General features: G+C 42.6%; 1 protein-coding gene across 1 annotated transcript; it reads right to left on the reverse strand.

Moving 5' to 3' along the window:
- Window positions 1–132: 132 nt before the first annotated feature.
- Window positions 133–18,799, reverse strand: KLHL31 (kelch like family member 31). Its single transcript, XM_061622965.1, has 3 exons — window positions 18,624–18,799; window positions 14,266–15,469; window positions 133–4,142 (listed from the first exon to the last, which is right to left on the reverse strand). The coding sequence occupies exons 2-3, from the start codon at window positions 15,435–15,437 to the stop codon at window positions 3,410–3,412; spliced, it is 1,905 nt and encodes a 634-aa protein (XP_061478949.1). The 5' UTR covers window positions 15,438–15,469; window positions 18,624–18,799; the 3' UTR covers window positions 133–3,409.
- Window positions 18,800–20,702: the final 1,903 nt, after the last annotated feature.

Raw genomic sequence — 20,702 nt, forward strand, 5'->3', positions numbered from 1 at the left:
TGGTACTTAGTTTGGTGAAGGTCCATAGACTAGTTTCTCGTTTATCTTTTTACCCATTCTCTCTCTCTCTCTCTCTCTCTCTCTCTCTCTCTCTCTCACGCACACACATAAATAAACAAAAATCCAACACAATTTGGGTCATTTTTCTTGCAGATTGTGAAGAAACATATTATTTCTATTTTTACATTACTGAAGTATGACAGGGCTGTTCAAGTATATAAATAAAAAAAAAGCTTTTCAGACTCATCTAGTGAAACCTGGCTATTTTTCCATGCTACAGAATATAAGCAATTCAAGTGGTAATGCTTTATTAAATTAACATTAAGGTGTTGGATCCCCAAAGTTTTTTCTCATTCTAACCTAAACACAACTTAAACTACCTTAAGAATGTTTCCAATTTCAGATTACCTATTACTATGAGTCATAAAGGTAATATTTTAGAATACCATATGAAGGGCAATGTTGTTTTTTTAAAAAGTAATATACAAACCATGGATCTAATTAAGAAATGTTAAGAAAACTGCTGCAATCATTTTTCCCAGTTTTTTTTTTCAGTTTGCTGCATGGTATGGTCAAGATGAATTTAAATGCAGACTTAGGCTGCAAACTTGTGCACGCTTTCTTAGTAGTAAATTCCATTAAGCTCAGTGGAGCTTACTTTTGAATAGGCATGCATAGGATTAACCTCTTGGAGCACAATCCAGAGCCCTTTCATCAATGGGAGCTTTGCCATTAACTCAATGGGATGTGGTTTCCTTTACAGTGAAGTTTTGTTCGGCAACAAACAGTTTTATTTGGCAACTCCCCCTCTCCTCCATACTATACAGAGGCCTTCCTAAGCTTGGTTTCCTTTAGATATGTTTGTCTACAACACAGCTGGCTGTGGTTGACGGGAGTTGTAGTCCAAAACACCTTGAGAACCCCAATTTGGGAAAAGGAGCTTCACAGTGTAAGAGAATGCATGCACACATGATTGAAAGTCAGTTATAATCCTCTCAGGGATGGTGTCTGTTCACTAAAGGAGTCTAACAATGCAACAGTGGTGCAGTAAGCTAACACTAGACTCTGGTATTAATTAATAGGGTTCCCCTCTTTAGATGGCAATGTAAATTGTTTCAAAATGTGGTGGACCAGCCCTGCTGCATTTGGGGGCCCTCTTGCTCATCCTGCTGAGTGGGACCCTGTTCTTCTGCTTGAAAATAGCACCACTGAATGCACGCTGCACACTCTTCTGTGGATCCCTGTCAGCTGCATAGACTGGTGTGGAACCAATTACAGGGCGATTCGCTTAATGCATCAGGCCTATGGAAAGCTAAGCTTTGTACTCCTGGATCAATCCTTGCTTTCTTCTGTATTAAAATAGTCTGTTCCAACCTTTGGGTCCCCATAAGTTGTTGGACTACAATTCCCACCATTCCTGACCACTGGCCATGCTGGCTGGAGCTGATGGGAGTTGTACTCCAATAACATTTGGGGACCCAAAGGTTGGGTAAGGCTGTATTAAATAAATGTATACTACTACTCTTTGGTATGCTGCATTTGAAAATGTGAACCACTTTCTGTATCTACTCCAAACCCTGAAAGGCTGGGTCCAAGTGAAATTTATTTACTTATTATTTATTTGATTTATATCCTGCCCTCCCTCCCAGAAGGAGCCCATAGTTCAAAACCAACAAGAAAAGGGGTTCAGCTTAAAACTAAACCAAATATGGTCCAAAATATAGTTACAAAAAGATTAGCTGCAGTTCCTTTGATTTTTCACAGGTACATGCATATTGCAACTGCTGCTTTCAGGGGCGTCACTACCGGGGTGCAGAGGGTGTGGACCGCACCCAGGTGACACCCTGAGGGGGTGACACCCAGAGCCGCCCCGCCCCACACCGTTGGCCGGCAAAGGAGCCGAGAAGTGCTCCAGGTCGGCACAGCCAACTCCTTCTCGGAGGCGGGCAGGCGAGACCAACAGCAGGCGCCCGCTCGCTGGCGGTGAAGCCGGGATGGGCCTTCCACCACCAGCCTGGAGCGCGTGGTGAGTGTGTGTGTGTGTGTGCACACGCGCACGCAAGACCAGCCACCCCCATCCATGCACCTGGGAGGGCACGTGCCGGAGGTCCGCACCCCCCCCCCCGCACTCCTGCTAGTGACGCCGCTGGCTGCTTTGATGTATGACTCTATTCTGGAAGCAGTAAAAGTTCAGGAGTATTATTCTGCTGAACGCTGCTTCATGAGTTATCGATTAAGGATGTGCACTGTCTGTACTTAATTTAAACTCTTCATCTATAATGAAGCAGCCAAGAGAAATATACCTGTGCAACAGTGGACTGTGCACACAGAGTCAACTGTGCCAACTGATAAGTCTACGCCAGTAAGACATAACTTTGGAAAAGGAGAGCTCAAGGAGAGCTTAACAAATATCTGGAGAGTTTATATGGATCTCCAGAGGGTATGACAGAGGCAGTACACTCGGTGTGTGGGTTTGTGCATGCAGAGAAAAATGCTTGCTTTATAACAGAGGGTATTTTTTGAGTGTTGGGAAATACATTTTTAAAGCTCCCTTAAATATTTAACGTGAGACATGTTCACAAAAGCTTATTATAGAAAAGTCACTTGCAACCCCAAATAATGACTGTCTTTAATAACCAATAACAGCATTTTTAATGTGAGAATGATGTTACCTTTTATATCACTCCAAATTGGAGAAAACTGGCCAATGTCTGGAAAGGCCAGAGTTGGAACTATGAACTTCCATAGTTGTGCTGTCTCACACATGCATGAAAAATAGTTGAAGGAAGGAAATTTAGTGAAAATGCAAGTATGCAGTCTGTTTTGGGCACTCTGATTTATGAAATGTTTGCCACAGCCCTGAGCATTGCAAAAATTATCCCTTAGAGATGTTTAATTATTAAGCGGGTTACAAATGCTTTAATTTTTTTAAATAGTTTTAGAATAATTGTATTTTAGATTTATGTGGCATGCTAGCACTATATTTATCAAATATATGTCTGATATATTTGCCTGCCCTCTTATATTTGCCTGTCAAGATCTCAAGAACTTCGTCCAAATAAGCTGTGTAACCTGGAGAATAGATCTTGGAAGAAGCTAGGTGTCTTTCTAAATAAGGTTTAAGGGCCTGAGGACTAGTCAGAGGCCTCTGGCTTTGTGTTGACTTAGCAAATTCATTACTTTTCAAATTCATTATATTTTAAATTCCTTAGGTCATACCATGCATGTTCCATGGCATGAAAATTGGCCAATTTTGCAAAACTGAAATGACTTGGCATGCAAATGTTTCCACTTCCCCCCAATCCCTTCCTATAGGCATGTAAGGCTCTTTAAAGGGATGACAACACAGCTGTGTAAACATTACAAAAAAAGTTGAATCTAGCTCTTCTAAACCTACATTTTGAAATACTTAAATACTGACTGGCACTGAAGATACTGAGCTAGCCCTGGATTCCCCGGTCTTAGTGTTGGGCATGGCAATGGTGCAGCACGACACTCCTACAGTGGCTTCAGGTAACTCATCTTCGTCGGTCCATTCATTAAGATCAGGGTTGTAGCACTGAATGCATTTCTTGTATTTCTTTTCTATCTCGTTCCAGCCTCCTACTAAGTAAATTTTCCCATTAAGGGTGGAAGCACCAGCAGTGCTCACACCAGTTGGAAGAGGAGCAGCATAATTCCACTGGCCAGGGTAAGGACTGTAACACTCAACGGGGAGCACATCGATTCTTTCACCTCGGCCTCCCAGTTGGGACCCACCCATGACATAGACCTTTTCCCCAAGGGAAATGGCACAGTGCCATCCTCTCGGGGTGCTCAGGCTGGACTTGTCTTGCCAGCTGTCACTAGCAGGGTCGTACATGCAAACAGAGCGGGAGTAAGCGTTATTGATGTAACCTCCGGTGACTAAGATCCTACCATCTATTACTGCACTAGCATGACAGCACCTAGCCACCTCCAGTGAGGCCTTTGTTTGCCATTGATTAATTGCAGGAACATAACATTCAACTGAAGAGAGACACCCTTCAGAGTTACGGCCACCAATAGCGAAAAGGAGGCCATTGAACACATTCAGACTGAAATGGGTGCGCTTTTGATTCATATTGGCCAGGTGAACCCATGTGTTGAAGCGAGGATCATACCTGAAAGGAACAGAGAGGGGAAAAGGGGATTATTGATGTAATCCAAAAATAACGTCATTTACAAAATTGGCAGTTGCTGAAGCTGCTACTCTCTGTTTTGCTACATCTCTCAAAAATCAAAGATTCCCAAACATTGTTATAGTGGCCCTTATTAAAGGTGAAACTAGATGTGAACCCATCATTCTGTCTTAGCTTTTTCCAAAGCTAAAAGCAGTCACCATCCCAAAGTGAAGCAGGGCCATTTTGCTGGCAGAGAGGGTTGCCTAACTCTCATTTCCCTGTACGGCTTTCTCTATTGAAATCATCCCCACCCAACCTGCTCCAGAGCTGTGGTTTGCTCCACATGGTAGCTGTATGTTTCAATGTATGGAGCAAACAGCAGTTTCAGGGCAGGGGTAGGCAATTTAGATCCAGAAAATGGCAGGCAGGAGAGGATCCTTTTTATGTTCTTATGGTTAAACCTTCCATCTGCAGTACTGTGGTCCCACACCCGCCCACCCACCCTCATATACACATGAAGAGCCCTGCTGGATCAGACCAAAGACCTATCTACTCCAACTTCCTGTTTCCCACAGCAGCCAAAACCGATACTTCTGGGAATCCTGCAAGCAGGATATGGGGCAAACAGCCTTCTCCTGCTGTTGCTCCCCAGCAACTGATGTTCAAAGTTATGTTGCCTCTGATCTTGGAGCTCATATATAGCTATCATGACTTGCAGCTGTTGGTAGCCTTGTCCTCCATTAATTTATCTAATCCCCTTTAAAGCTGTCTCATTTGGTGGTCATTTACCTTTGGGGAACACAACTTTCCATATTGGATCTAGTTACTGTGGTTTTTACCTTTCTAAATACAACTATGATATCTCAGTTGGCTAGCACTACCTTGGTACCAGGCACATAGGTATGAAAATCAATGGGAAAAGGAGTTAACGCCTGAAAGAATGGTCCTAAGGAAAGCAAAACAATTGCACTAAACAGGGGGTGGCTCAACTAGTCCATAGGTCAATCAGTGGAAAAAAAGAGGAAAGGCAATGATTCAAATCATCCATTTGACTTTGATGATGTTAAATTACTGTGATGTGGAATTAACAGCAATTAGTTAAGATATACTCAGAAATAGAGCTGGGCTCCCTAAGATGTTTGTGTCTCACTTGGCAACACCTCTGTCCCGTCTAGAGCCGGAACCATGAGGCTGAGACGCGGGTGCAATTAAATCTCGTTTTATTAAAGTAATGGATACATCAAAGGCATTGCGCTTCATAGAAAAACCTGCACTAACTCACTAAAAGTCCCTAACTACACTCTAGACATGCTCTGCGGCGTATGAAGGAAGTTGACTCAGCAACTCCCCACTGTGAGCGGCAAGCTTAAGTAGGGAACGTTTTTGATCGTAATCTCTGACTTCTTCACAAGTCCTGTCTCTGCCCTGTCCGTTTCTCGTGGTGGCGGGAGCAAGGTGATGGGGGGCATGTCTCTAACAGCTCATCGGAAGACACCTGCTCCTGAGTAACGGGCTCAAGGTCAGGGGGCTGCGTCACGCTGGTGGCATCCTGGGAACTGCTTGGTAAGGGAGGAGTTGGCACTTTCGCTGGAGCTTCCGCCAACAGGTCCTCAGCAGCAACTGGGGGTGGTGTGCTCTCCTCCTCAGGGATCGTGCCATCCGTGGGAACTGGCTGGAGTTCAGGCTCACTTCCACCCCCCCCCCAAGGTCCTGCTCAGACTCAACAACTCCCAAGTCTTCTGTGTCTTCTGGCAGCAGAGGCTCGTGAAACTCATGCCTCCCCCCCTTCCTGTCCCTTCTCGGAGAGCTGAGGCTCAACAACCTCTGTAGTTATAAAACTAGATTTAATAATATGCACATTCCAAATTATTTATTATGTACTTCACTACTTATTTTTCATTATGTTTCAGTAGGTGATATCCAATTAAGTCATATTCAGAGAAGACATATTGAAATCCATGGGCTTCAGACCACTGATTTTAATGGGTCCACTCTGAGTATGACTAAAGTTTGATATCATCCAATAATTTGTACTGGATAGAACCTGAGTTTGGTATGTATGTTGTATCTATTCTTTTGATTCTGGTATGTGAAAAATTAAATTGCTGCTTGCTAACTAATAAAATCAAACTGAATTGGCATTTAAAATAATCTCACTGTTCTTAGTGAACTGACTTCATTTGTCATTGGTTGTTATTTACAGAAATATTTAATCATGTAAAATAGCCAGTGACTGCAGTACATGAATGCTAAAACAACATTTATGCATATTTACACATACAAAAAAGAGAACTTTTCCCTAGGAGAATGTTCTTACTATTTGATAATGTGGTCACAACTACATAACTCAAAATCTAATATTGGAAAGGTTTTGAAATGGCACTTTGTGGATTAACATATTCTGTTTTTGTTATATTTTATTATATTAGCTGGCCTGTGAAATATAAAATGTAGTCTGGATCACACCAAAGTATAAGGAAACATTTTCTGTTGACTTTGACGAGATCAAGATTTCAGACCTGGGATTGAAGAGCTCATTCCTGTGGCCACTGAGGTTAACAGATAACTTGTGAATGTAAACAAGGCTGACCTCTTGAGTCATATTTACAATTCCTTCACCCCAATCATAAAGCATCCAGTAGCACTACTCATAATGGCAGTGAGGCAGTATAGGATTAAAATTCTGATTTTATACTAACTCAGGCAGATATGCTAGCCCAAATGTTTAGAGTTGGGGTAAGAGAATCTTCAAATTACAGTACAGCTGCTGCTAGCCAGTCTGATTTGTAATTTGTTGCAGACCCTAGTCCACAAAATCGTATGCTACAATAAACTTGCATATTTTTAAAGGATCCACAAAATAGTACTGTATGCTTTTTTTCTCTGAAACAGACTAACATGGCTTCACCCTTAGCATTTGCCATGATGTGGGAAAATGAATATTTGTGCATTACTATGTATTGTAAATTATAAAAAGTGAGAATTATAATAATTCAAAAGAAGCCATGTTGTTTCGTAGCCTTGCAACAGCCTATAATAATAATAATAATGCTTCCTTGATGTTTAGACATCTCTTTCCTCTGCCTCCAGCTAGGAACAGAAAAAGAGTTTATAATCATTTTAATTTGGACACAGATACCACTTCCAGACAACCTGTCTGTCAAGCATCCTGATTTGTTTGTACAATTTTGCCAGCTATTTATTGAGCATTCATTCTAAATTTTTTTGCAGGGAGATTATACAACATTGTTTCAACCAGTCATTATCCCACACTTTCCAGTGCATTTTATCATCACTTTCCTTATCACGAAAACTCAGATTTGGGGGGGAGGAGTGGCTTTGTTGCACAAGGACACCAAATCAGCTTTACTTGCACAACTTGAATTTCCCAGTATGCAATTGAATCCCACCTGAAAATAGTGATGTCTGCAAGCACTCAGAGACAGAGAGCAAGAAAGAGGTGTAAATTTAGATGTAATGGAATCAGCCAGGTCAGAGGTCCATTCTGTCGCTTTGTGGACTCTGAATCAGGATTAACAGTTACTAAGCCATGAACCTTGGCTTGAGGTGCCAATTGTGGGGTGGAGCTTGCCACCAGACACTGACAGGAGGGAGGAGATAGTATCTTCCCATCTGTGTCCAGACAGTCTTGCAAGAGCACCTGAAGGGCAGAGCCAGTCCTGGGCCTTTAAAAGGCCCCGGCCTGCCAAGTGCCACCTCTTTCATTGCACACTGGCTTTCAGGCCCACCCTCCTGCAGTTTTAGGGCATCAATCAGCTGTGGTTGACGGGGCTGGATAAGAATTTTTCCTCTCAACGAATCTGGCCTCACTGTTGAACAGGTTTTTTCACCACTCCCTCAGTGGTTTGCTGTGCTCTTGCTAGGTGTTCATTAACTTCTGTCACAACTTTAGGCGGAAATGGCATTCGGCAGGATCAATCATAAGGGGAACTCCCATAAAGGGTCCAGTGGGGCACACAATGGCCACTCCCCTAGCTCAGGAGGGCTGTTGCCTTATCCTGTTCATAGTCCCCCCACTGGTAAGTCAGCGGGACCACAGGTGCCTTGGCTTCATGCCTCACTTGGGTCTAATGTGGGCCAACTCCCAAGAGTAGTTCCCAACTGCTTGTTGGTTGACTTAGCATTCCTGTAGCAAGGGCTGACGGAATGAAGCGGATCCTTGCCCTACGGCCATGCCAACCCCACTTTACTCGCTCTAATCAATAAAGTCCTGGCCCTACTTCACCCATAAGTCTGTGTTTGCCTGTGTTGTTCCTGTTGCTAAAAGGGGGTGTGTGTAACATGCTTCTACCACACAATTGCTTCCCATTTATGGAAGGCAGCTTCTACTGTGCTATGCTCTGTATATCTGTAAATAAAACTGGTATTGCAAAGGTACCGTAAAAGTAGTGCTGTTAGGTTTTCATTTCATACAAAGGAAATGAAAACCTCACAGCACTACTTCCCCTGACATTCTCACCACTTAGAGAAGTGGGGAGTACTTAACAACATGTGATTTTTAAAGGCTATGTAACGCCTAAGCTGACCAGGCAAATACTGCTCATGCAACAAGTCCTGACTTTTTGCAATTAGGAAAGTGACTGGAAAATGCACTGGAAAGTGTGAGGTAATGCTTGCTTTGACGCAGCAGCATCTAACCTCCCCTCAAACAAATCAGAATAAATTGTCATTAAACAGGTTGCACAGAAGCACCCGGAGAGAGATTACACTGTTGCTTTCACCTGAACTATTTATTTATTTAATAATGATGATAATATTTCTATCCTGCCCTTCCTTCCAAAGAAGCCCAGGGCAGCAATCAAAGTAGTAAAACAATACAGGAAGAGGACTGTGGAGCTTTGGATGCTGCTGTGTTGCCAAGGCAACAGGGCCTCAACCAATGCTTTTGGAAACATGCAGTTGTTGAAATGAACAATGGCCAAGGCTGAGAGACATCAGCTTGGTTAAAGTGACCCGCTGAATTCATGGCAGAAGTGAAATTTGAACCACAGTTGCCCTGCTTTTCAACCCTGTCTCTCCAGTACAGATGCTGCCCATATGTCCCTCCACCCTGCAGAGCTAATAACAGGTTGCAGGGGGGGGGGGGCAGTTCACACACAGTGGCAGGGAATGGCATGGGAGGAGAGAATTAAAACTCTTCAGAAGCAGGGTTGTTAATTAGCTAAACAAACATCACAGAAGATGCTAATCAAGGAGGATCTCCTACAGAATGTCAGAGCTGGTTTGGCTCTTAGCTAGCTGCTCTGCTAGCTCTTATCTTAAGCAATGCGTAGACTTCTCATGATGAAAGAGATGGAGAAGGCCTACTAGCAGGACATTATGAACTGTAACTTTTAAAGCATTTTATAAGAACTAACATTATCAGCAGCACTAGGCATCGTCCCCCCCCATTTTCTAGCATTTTGACCAAATCCTAGACACCAGGAAGTCCACACTGCATGTCAATGAAACTGTAAAAGGCTCTTATACTTACAGATGCTTGTGAATTTGCTTCATTCGCCATTTTTAACTAACCTGACCTGATTTGCACTTCCTGAACTATTACATGGATTGGAAAACAGTTGTTCCGTTTTTGTAGTTCTCTGAATTTTGCAATATGGTTCTTGGCTCCAAAAAAAGTACCAATATGCATATCAAAAAGGTCTGTATTTTTAGATAACAATGTGTACAGTAGTGGCTAGTTTGGGGTAAAATGCATGTAATCTTTGGTTGCAAAAATTTTTTTTGTAAAACAAAACAAAACAGCATGGTGCAGAAATAGAACACATTTGTGAATGAACTCCTACAAAACTGATATGGACCTGGAAAAGATACTAATCTATCCATTTCTGCACAGCAGTACTGAGCCACTGTCTTGCTCTCTGCAGGCAAAAACATTGTTTGTGATCTTCACTGGTACATTAAAGAAAACAAAGGAAGATGAAACAGTAGAAGCCAAACCTATGGAGTTAACTCAGAATAATATTAATATCCATTGATGCCAATGGGCGCTTTCCTTCAGGGATTAATAGCAGGTGGGGTGTGTTTTTTGTTAGGATCATGGTACAGGAAGAAAGGGTTATACCTCCCTTCCCCAAATGCTGCAGTCCCAAATGCTGCCTGCTATTGGTTTTTAAAAGACACATACATTGTTGTAATGATGCATTTAGTCCTAGTTTGGCGCTAAGAAAATGTAAAGCCTTTCTGCATAGCTATTAGAAACTGATTTTTAAAATTTATTATTTCATTGATATCCTGCCCTTCCTCCCAACAGGAGCCCAGGGTGGCAAATTTGTCTCTTTTGTCAACTATGGTGAGTGGAGGACTTTGGAGGTAACACAACTGAGGTCAATGACAGATGTCTGCACATGAAAACAGTATCAGAGAGTACAAAATGCCTCTCATGTTTATGGTACTAGTGGGACATAAGAAAGGAGGGCACTTTAAAACCAGCTCCCTTTGTCACACCCCAGAATCCATAAGAATCTGGGCACCAGGGCACCTTCTCCTAGATAAGCCTCAAATAAGAGTGGCATCCATTCACGGAACTCAGTGAGCAATTTCCTCTAACATCCCTATAAATACATGGAAGAAATGATGGAATGTTCATAGCAATGCAGAATGGATTGCAGAAGTAAGGAGTGGCCTCATGTGCCCTCACAGATTTACGTTTAGGAAGCTGCCTTATAGGTCAGACTGTTTGCCCATCTGCCCCAGCCTTGTCCCCTCCAGCTGGAAATGGCTCTGGCAGGGGCTCTGCAATCCTTTGAAGTCGAGGTGCCAAGGATGGAACCCGGCCCTTTTGCCTGCAAAGGGTTGGAATTGTGGGAATGCACCTCAAATTGGGTTGAGATTTGCATGTGTGAGGGGAGATAGAGAGCAGTCCTCCAGGATGCTAGGCTGCACCTGGCCTTTGCTCATCTGCTAATCTTCCTTCCTGTAAACTGATACTCTTAGGGAAGCTGAACACACATTCCAACTCTCCTTCTGCTATGCATTTCCTTCAATAAAGTAAGCATTTCTTATTTTATGAAAGTCTGAAGCCTCCGTTTTTGTGGCAGAGTTAAAGTCTGCTTCCTTACAGGTAAAGTCACACATACTCACACTCAGTCTGTTGCGCTGCTGCTGATCCACAGCCTACCTCTACTAACACAAAGCGTGCACTCCACTACTGAGCTACAATCTCTCCCCAATTTTAAAGTTCCATTAGAGACTCAACTAGGGGACCCTTCAAATATGGATAGCACTTCTGTGAAGTAACCCCCCCCCAACAATTTACAGATTGACACATGGGATAGATCACACATGTTCCCTGTTTTGCTATGTATACATACATTGGGAAGCTGTGAAGGGATGTATTTTTCTATTCCATATGTGCTGCATGAATATGCCACAAAAAAGGTACACAATGCATTTCCAGTACTGAATTAACCTTGCCCCTGCCTGGGAGCCATATGTAAGTCACTCTGAGCTCTTTGGAGGAAGAATGGAATACACGTAATGAACAAACATGTGACTGAACGTTAGTGTGATGGATTGGACTAGAGAAAAGCTGGTTCAAACCTTTCAGCCATAACGTTCTCTGGGTGACCTGGGGCTAGTCACTATCAGCCAAACCTACCTCACAGGGTTGTTGTGAAGATAAAATGCAGGGAGGGAGAGACAAAATCAAGTATACCACCCTGAGCTCCTTGGAGTAAGAAAAAAAGGGGGGAAAGTTTGAATTATTACCCATGTCCATCATTTCTATCATGTTTGAATTTAAATGTGTCACGCATTTATTGAACCCACCCTTCTTGATGCTCAAACCAACTTACAACAGAAAGAAGTCTCAGGGAGATACTTCTTAAGGATAGGACTAAATCTGGAGCAATACGGGCAAAAATAAATATATTGTGAATTAAAATTGTGCTGACTTTTCTGGAATGAGCAAGGTGTGCAAGGCTAGATAGGGCATACAATCTAACTTCTCTAATAACTACATAGGCCTACTTGTCACATTTTGCCAGACAACCATTCTGAAAGGGGTGTGGTGATGTGGCGGGCCAAGGCCATCAACCACCTCCTAGATTGGCCTGCTAGCAAGTTTTCTCACATGTGTAGACCCTCCCCCCCATTCCTCCCCTCTCTTTTTCCTTCCTTCTTTAGGAGAGGAGCAGGAAGTACCGACATGAAAGATTATTGCAAAGCAACATGAGATCAAATCATGGATCCCTCTTGTCTTATTGAGTGTGGCTCAAGAGAAGAACACTCCACAGGGAGAAGATGATGTGGCCCACTCCTTCTTTGCTCACATATTCTTCCACCCACACACACCAGATTTTAATTCCCTATACAGCCTTTCCTCATCCCCTTTGACTTCCCATATATGAGAAAGAGAGGTCAAATTCCAGGTGTCAGGGGTTGGCATTGTTGGGCACCTGTTAAGGCCCACACCTCCAGTAGGGGGCTACAGTCAACCCCTGAAACCTCCTAGCACTGCTCCTCCTCCTCTTTGCTTCTTCTACCGGTTTGCCTGCCATCTCCACGCAAGTGAACAGGGAGGAGCAAAGAGAAGAATTGGTAAAGTGAGCAGAGAGGAACAAGTACTCTTTGTGCTCTCCTCTGTCTTCCTCGCTCTGTTGGAGGTGGTGCTGATTAAGCCCAGAGGGAGAGGGATGTATATAGATAGGATAGCAAGATGGGGAACAAGTGCATCTGAGCCAGCTCTGGCTGCCTGGTCACACTCAGTGGAATTCTTTCCACCATATGCCATATTAACATCATTTTCAGAAGCCCGCAGGTGTGTATACAGTAAAGATGGGGTACAGCTATTCTCCTGAGTATGGCCTACTGGCTATTTTAAAGTTAGCAATATAACCCCAAGAACAGAAGTGGCCTTGCCCATGTTGTAGTCTCTTTCCAAGTCCCGACAATCACCTAATCATTGAGGCTCGTAAAGAGGTGCACACCGTGCTATGCAAGCCTTGACAACCAGCTGATCATCCACAGAGGCGCCTGTCATCATTGTGACATCAGGCGATTGACAAGTGTCAAATCTGGCCCACCTAGGGTGGGGAGAGACAAGGAACTGGCCCACCAGGTGAATCCAGTTCTCCACCTCTATTGTAGGGTAATGATGCAAATGCACTTGATGCCACTATTCAGAAACATTTTATAGCACAAGTGATATGTCTTAACTTATTTAATACAGGCAACCCCCCCCCTTATTATGACAATAATGAAAAGGAAAAAAAGGAAACAGAACAAAAATATGCCTGCCTAATCCTATTTAAAATGAATACAATGATTGTGATATTTTCCTTAAAGGCATCAGCAGTTCTTGGATTCAGAAACTTTCTCACCTTATCTAACATGTGTATCATCCAAGACATTGTCACTATTCAGGTTTTCATAATGGGATTTAAACACACAAAGAATGGAAAGCATGCATGAGCCTGCTAATTCTGTCCCCATTGTCCTCCATAAGTTCAAGAAGGTTTCCTGCTGGAGATAGTCACCCTTGAACACATGGAAGTCAGTGGGAACAGGGCGTGGAGCTAGCATGCTTGTGCATGCTCTTTCCTCTTTGCATGCCTACAGAAGCCCCACTAAGAACACCCAAATAGGACTGCTGTTAAATTAACTTTGGCACAATGGCAATTTTTTCTGCCTGATTTTTTTTCTCAAAAAAAAGAAAAAAAAGAAGTCCCTTGCAAGTATCCCCTTTTTGCCTGGCTTGGATGGTGAACCACAGGCACTTATGAAAAACAACAATGCAAACAAAAAAAATGGAAATGGACTGCCTTCAAGTCAATTCCAACTTATGGCGACCCTATGAAGAGGGTTTCATGGTAAGCGGTATTCAGAGGTGGTTTACTATTCCCTTCCTCTGAGGCTGAGAGGCAGTGACTGGCCCAAGGCCACCTAGTGAGTTTCATGTGGGGATTCGAATCCTGGTCTCCTAGGTCATAGTTCAACACCTTAACCACTACACAACACTGGCTCTCCACACCACACTGGCTCTCCACACCATACTGGCAACCTTAATAAAGATTTTTCTTCAATTCTGCATCTGCATCTTTCTCCCCCTTTCTGGAGCTGTTCTTTCTTGAACATACTGCCTCTGTAAATAACCAGTTACCTGCAGAAATTGCTGACTGCATGCTTAGCCTGATTTCTGGCATCATTCTGGTCTTCTCCACCTGCCACGTAGAGGAATCCATCCATCACAGTGACACACTGGTTGAAGCTTTTAGCTGGCATCTCAGTAAGCCTCTTCCATCCATTGTCAGGATTTCTGTATAAAATTTCTCTGCTCAGAGATTTCTCTGTTAAAGCTGGACGTCCCCCAACTGTAACCAGGACTCGTAAACCTCCACGAATCCTTGTTCTTCTAGACTGCAATGTATTCTGGTGATAGGGAAGTAAGTGGTAATTCATGGCATCCACTAGAAGTCTATGGCAATCTGTATCTTGCATCATTCTTGGTACAGTCTGAACATAGTTCACCAGGTCTTGAGCAGAGATGGTACCAAACCGAATGTTGCTCAACAAATCAGAAGCATATTTTGCTCTTTTTTGGTCAAATTCCAGCCATCTGATTGCAATCTGGAATGCAACAAGTTCAGAAGGCAACTGCAAGTCATCATCTGCAAGAAGTTCATTGATCTGATCAAAAGTAAGCTTTAAGAACTGATCCGATTCAGAAAACTCAATGAAGTTGTCTCTAATGAATTTCTGTGCTGCTTCCTTGGTAGTCTTTAGTCCATATGTCTCTGCAATGTTGGCAACATACATACAATTCTCCACACTGATTTCTTGCATCAAAAAATCACTGCACATCTTCACAAGGGTATGGATCTGAAGATAAATGGCTGTGGAGATGATGCTACCTATAGTGTACAGTGAGAGAGTGAGCTTCCCAGTGTAGGCATATGCAATAACAGTAGCTAGGCCCAGTGGAGATATGTCATTGAGGTCCACTCTTTGAGTAGATGGATCTTTCTTTAAGATGTTGTGAAAGTAATCACTACATGAAGCCATCACCACTTTGTGGACGTCAAAGGACTTAGTTTTGGTACCAATGACTAGATCACAGAGAAAGTTTTCCAGCCTCATTCTGCACAGTCCTTCTAAAAGATTGGGACTATAGAAAGCATCAGAAACCTCAGATGAAACACAGCTGAAGCCATTCCCTCCTTCCAAAAGGCCATTCAAACCATTTAGCTTGCTCAGTGGCCCATCGTCCACAATGATGGTCAACTCGTTGATATCTGCCTTGGTCTTTTTGACATTCTTCTTCTTAGGCGCCATGACTGCAATATAGTATCACAGCCAAGAGCTAGCTAAAAGGAGAAGAAAATGACAATATTTAGATCCACATTTCAGTGTTATAGTTTTAAGCATCTCACTGAAAATGAACACAAAGCAACCTTGCAGACAGCAAATGGAACCAAAATATTAAGAAGTCGTGAAACTGCAGGAGAATACAGAAAACTCCACTGCCACAGACATGTATGGCATCTGATGCTGAGTAAATAAATGCCACTTGGTAAATGGTAGTCTGTATCTACTCAGGCTACATACACACCATACATTTAAAGTGCATTCCCCACCCCCCAAAGAATCCTGGGAAATATAGTTTTTAAGGGTACTGGGATCTGCAGCTCTGTGGTGGGCAAACTACAGTTCCCAGTATTCTTGGGGTTTTTTTAAAAATGTACGGCGTATACGCAGCTCTAGTGTCTTATATGTGAAACTCATAATCCTTCTTTAGCTACGAAGCATACTGAACAGATGACCTACATCCCTCTGAACTAATTTACATCACAGGGGTGCTAGGAGCATAACATGAGAAAAGAATATCTTGTACTTGGGCCCCTAGGTTTTGGTGTGGCATGGGCAAACATACAAATAGACAGGATTCTTAGCCCAATCCTGACCACATTTACTTTGAAACACATCCCAGTGGATTTGTAACAAATAGGCACATTCCCAATCCCTAAACATATTGATTTGGAACTTCAATAAAGTCAATATGTTTAGGGATTGGGAATGTGCCTGTTTATTCACTTAACTCTAAGGCTGTCCCTGTCCTTCATGTGAAAGGACAGACTAGGAGTGCAGGCAGACAAACAACCTCCTGGTGGTGGTGGTGGGAGAATGCTTATTGTTAAATTCCAGATTTATTTGCACGCGTCCCACTGAAACCAGCAGGACTGATCTCTGAGAAATTACCTACAGGCCCAGTTTCCAATTGTTGCCAAAGCATGGCATATTGGTGCATTCTGTTTTTTTGTCAAACCAGTCTTTTGTTCAAAATTTCACCCTGAATGTATCCAGACTTCCTGCTGGGTACTCTGTCACATAACCAGAACTATGAGAAACTTGCCTGAAAAATCCAGTCATCTCCTCGTCATATGAATTCCCATGCCAGCCTTCCCCAATCTAGTGCTCTCAAGATGGTGTTGGATTCCAACTCCTATCAGCCCCAGCCAACATAGCCAATGGTCAGGGAGGACGGGAATTGTAGTCCAACAACATCTTGAGGGCACCATGCTGGACAAATCTACCATATGCCAAGAGCAGAAAGCAAGCTAAGCAGGCTCCAGAGCCCACATTGGTCTTTCTATCACCTTTTCAGGCCTGCAAGATTGGTAGTGGACCAATAACAGACTAAAGTATCCAATTATATTAACTACGGAATTTGGCTCTTCCGTATTTTATTTATTTATTTATATTACATTTATATCCCACCTTTCCTCCCAGAAGGAGCCCAGGGCAGCAAACAAAACACTGTAAAACATCTTAAAAACAAAAGACTTCAAAACATATTAAAACAAAATATCTTTAAAAACATATTAAAACAAAACATCTTTTGGAAAAAACCATTAAAAAAATCTTAAAAAGCAATTCCAGTACAGACACAGACTGGGATAGGTCTCAACTTAAAAGGCTTGTTGAAAGAGGAAAGTCTTCAAAAGGTGCCAAAAACATAGCAGAGATGGAGCCTGCCTAATATTTAAGGGGAGGGAATTCCACAGGATAGGTGCCGCCACACTAAAGGTCCGCTTCCTATGTTGTGCAGAATGGACCTCCTGATAAGATGGTATCTGCAGGAAGCCCTGATCTGTATGAGGTTAAAGTGCTAGAGGGGATTTGAACCCAAGTCCTAATCTACGCTGGAGCATACTGGATGGCTATGGCCAGTCACTCTAAGCATAGTAGGGTCATTATGATAAAATGGCAGGTGAAAGGGGGTCCTTATATGCCACCTTGAGCTCTTTGTAGAGAGAGTAAGATCAACATTTAATAAACATGTTAAACAATTAGTGCATTTGCACCCCTGAAGAAGCACCTATGTATCCCCAAGGAAGTGTTGAAAGAAGCAAGGATAAACATGTTATGTAGCACAGTAAGGTCTGCATTAGTGCTTTCTTGTTGAAGCCCTTTGGACTGAGTTTAAAAAAAAGAAAAGAAAAGCATGCGCTAGTCAGCTTTTTAAGTTTAGAAAGGAATTGTTAGTTCTTCGTTCAGGAGCATGGTATCCATTACTACCTGCCCCCCCTGCGCTAAGTGACAGCTATGTGCAGGCAAGCAAAGGGGCCATGTGTGTGTCAGAAGTGTCAGCATGGCCCGCATGCCAGAATGAGGAAAGATCCCAGAATGTTGCTTTGCCAAAGTGGTGGGTCAGCTGCTTGCCACCCTCCCCAATTGCATTCCTCAAGCTGCATCTGTTGAAATCTATCAGCATCGTTTCCAAGAATAGCAATGCTCTCTCTGGTCTCTCAAAGCCACTTGCCATTTTAAGACACATCCAGTTAAAGTGCATTTCTTGCTTCAGGTTTTAATTAAAAAAAAAATCAGGTACACATTTGCAGCCATTTCAGCTCAGTTATTATCAGTTTCCATTTATTTCACTGTTACAGGTTGTTGAATAGTTCCCATTCTTTGGATGCATTTGAATTCTCTTTTGCCTTGCTACACTGATTTTCCTTTGGCAACTAGTATAACGGTCAGTTAAATATGGCCAGGTATCCTTTACATATTTAAAACTTAACATGAGGTCTGTTTGAAGGTCCATTACTCAGTTTTTAAAAATACAAATTTTATTAATATTTTAATCATTCGTTATTTTTCTACAAATCGAGACACATTCGTGGGGAAATGCCTGCCCCGTGAAATTTTAGTAGCAAAAGGTTTCGTGGTTAACGAGATGTGTTTCTTTGAACAAACCTTACAACAAGTTAAATGGCAAAAACTCTACAGGGTTAAGCGCAGTTAAAGAAAAGTCTTAGCTAACTTGATTTTTTGAAGGCCTCCCCCCCCCCCCCGCCTCCCCATAGCTGTAGCTGGTCATGTTGAGTTTGTAGCCTAGAGGTAATTCATCTCAAAGGACATTTCAGCTCTTAAATACAAGGAACCCCCAACTCACAACCCCCTTCCCTAGGAAAGCTAACAGAGATCAACTCAACAAGAACAGGATTAGAACAGCCTTACCCTTCTCAGGAAAGAGCCTTCCCAGAGCTGACCAACACAATGTCTACGAGAATATTTCTTGAAAAGAAAGAGAAAAGACAGGGGGAGGGAAAATGGAAGTTCAGACTTCACATGAGAAGTCCTAGCAACTGAAGTTTCTAGTGTGACCCTGCTGCTACTGTGGATGAGAGAGACTGGAGCCTGTGCTCTGGTGTGCAGTGAAATGACCCCTCCTCCCACCCTTTCCTGTCACCCAGAAGGGCTTATGTTTCCTATCTTTGCTTGGCTTTCAATCCGAAGTCAACTTAACTGGTTGTCTACATGGAAAATAAAAAGAGGGGTAAACTCCTCGTAATTACAATCTTTCCATAACTGCAGTCCTGCACCGGAGTGTCTAGAGAACTTTATCCCAGACTGCATCTGACTGAAATTGTTTAAGATGTTTTCAAAATATGTTTTTAAGATGGTTTGTTTTAAAGATGTGTTTAGTGCTTTATTATCTGTTTGCTCTCCTGGCCTCTCTTTGGGAGAAAGGGTGGGATATAAAATAAATAAATAAACAACCTATTATTATATTACCCTAAATTAATGTTCCCAAACGTTTTCCCCCCTGGACCACTTGAAAATTGCTGAGGGTCTTGGCAGACCACTTCATGATTTTTCTGCCTGTTGTAATAGCTGTAATGCGCTTTGCTAGGTGCTGTATGAATTTAAACATATTTCTATTCCTTCTTTATGTCTTATATCTTAAGAAGTCTTTGGAATTCAAATGGTAGTACAATTAAATACAATACAAGAAAGAAAAGAAGCAACAGAAATACAATTAAAAATCAATATGAATTGTGGGCATGTGGCGGACCACCTGAAGTCCATGGACCACAGTTTGGGAACCCCTGCCCTAAACAATGGCTAAAAACAGGCTCCATGGGATAATTACATATTTAAAAATTTACCCCTCTGAACTTCAGTTGACTCCTACAGAAGGCTTCCCTCCTGTTTCTGGCGAGCCTTTGTATAATCTCATGTCCAGACTGAAAGACTGTAATATAACATTTATGGTTTTCAATTGTTTTGTCTTATTTGTTGTGACCTCCCCCAAGGTCACATGTGATGAGGAGCAGGATATACATTTTATAAATAAATAAAAAAATATAAATTAGCAACATTGACAGAAATGGGCTTGAGCAATTCAATATTTCATCTCTCTCCTAGCTTCACCTTTACATCTGTAATCCTGTGCACCTGAAAGCAAGCCCCATTAGGGAATGTAGTCTAGCCTCCTGTTTGTCCATCTAGTCTAACATTAAGATCATCTCCAGATTTGAGAGGACCCAGACAAATTGTCCTTGGTGGGGCCCTCTACTGTCAGTGTGTCCTGATGGGCTTATCTAGCTATGAGGGCAGTGCTTCAAGCAATGCTGGATGGTTCTGTCTAGCCACCCTTACAATTTACTGCTATGTCCTAGAATGATGCAATGTCAGGGGAAGCATGTGAAATTTAAAGGGTGGCTAAACATACCCATGCATTGCTGCTTGGAGTGTTGCAACAGAAAAATGAGCAGACTTCAACAGTGAGCCCTTCTAGGGTCCTGGGGCCTAGGCAGCTGCCCAACAATGCCAGGTACTGATGCTGCCAGTACCCAGCATTCTCTGTTCCAACGGCAGTAACTCTCCAAAGTCTCAGGCATATCCTATCCGGAGTCTCAGGCATTTCCTATCATTTCCTACCGGGTTCCTTTTTAAAGTGGAAATGCTAGGGGTTGAACTTTGGACCTTCTATAAGCAAAGAATGTGTTCTGCTGCTGAGCTATGATGCCTCCCCATTGAACTGAATGGGACTTTCTTCTTTGAAAATATGCACACAGTTGTCATATAAATGTGCCAACTTTTTTTTCTGACTGGGCACCTGTGTGCCCTGAGCAACCGGAAAGTGGTGCTTTCCCTATTACTGACTACAATCTTCCTGCTGAGCAAAGTGCCACCTGCTGAATTTTTGCTAGGCGCGCAATTGTCACAAATTGCACTGGCTGCCAATTTGCTACTGAGTCGGTGACTATCCCTATGCAGAAACAGCTGCAGCTGGTGTACCAGCTGAAGCTG

Source organism: Rhineura floridana, chromosome 4, assembly GCF_030035675.1.
Source record: "Rhineura floridana isolate rRhiFlo1 chromosome 4, rRhiFlo1.hap2, whole genome shotgun sequence".
Taxonomy (NCBI): domain Eukaryota; kingdom Metazoa; phylum Chordata; class Lepidosauria; order Squamata; family Rhineuridae; genus Rhineura; species Rhineura floridana.

What these genes read in the sequence shown, in the direction of transcription:
- KLHL31 (XM_061622965.1), bottom strand. Translation starts at nt 15,437, where the DNA reads ATGGCGCCTAAGAAGAAGAATGTCAAAAAGACCAAGGCAGATATCAAC. An exon ending in GCAGTCAGCAATTTCTGCAG is followed by an intron (nt 4,143 to 14,265) that starts GTAACTGGTTAT and finishes TGTTCCTTTCAG; the next exon opens with GTATGATCCTCGCTTCAACA.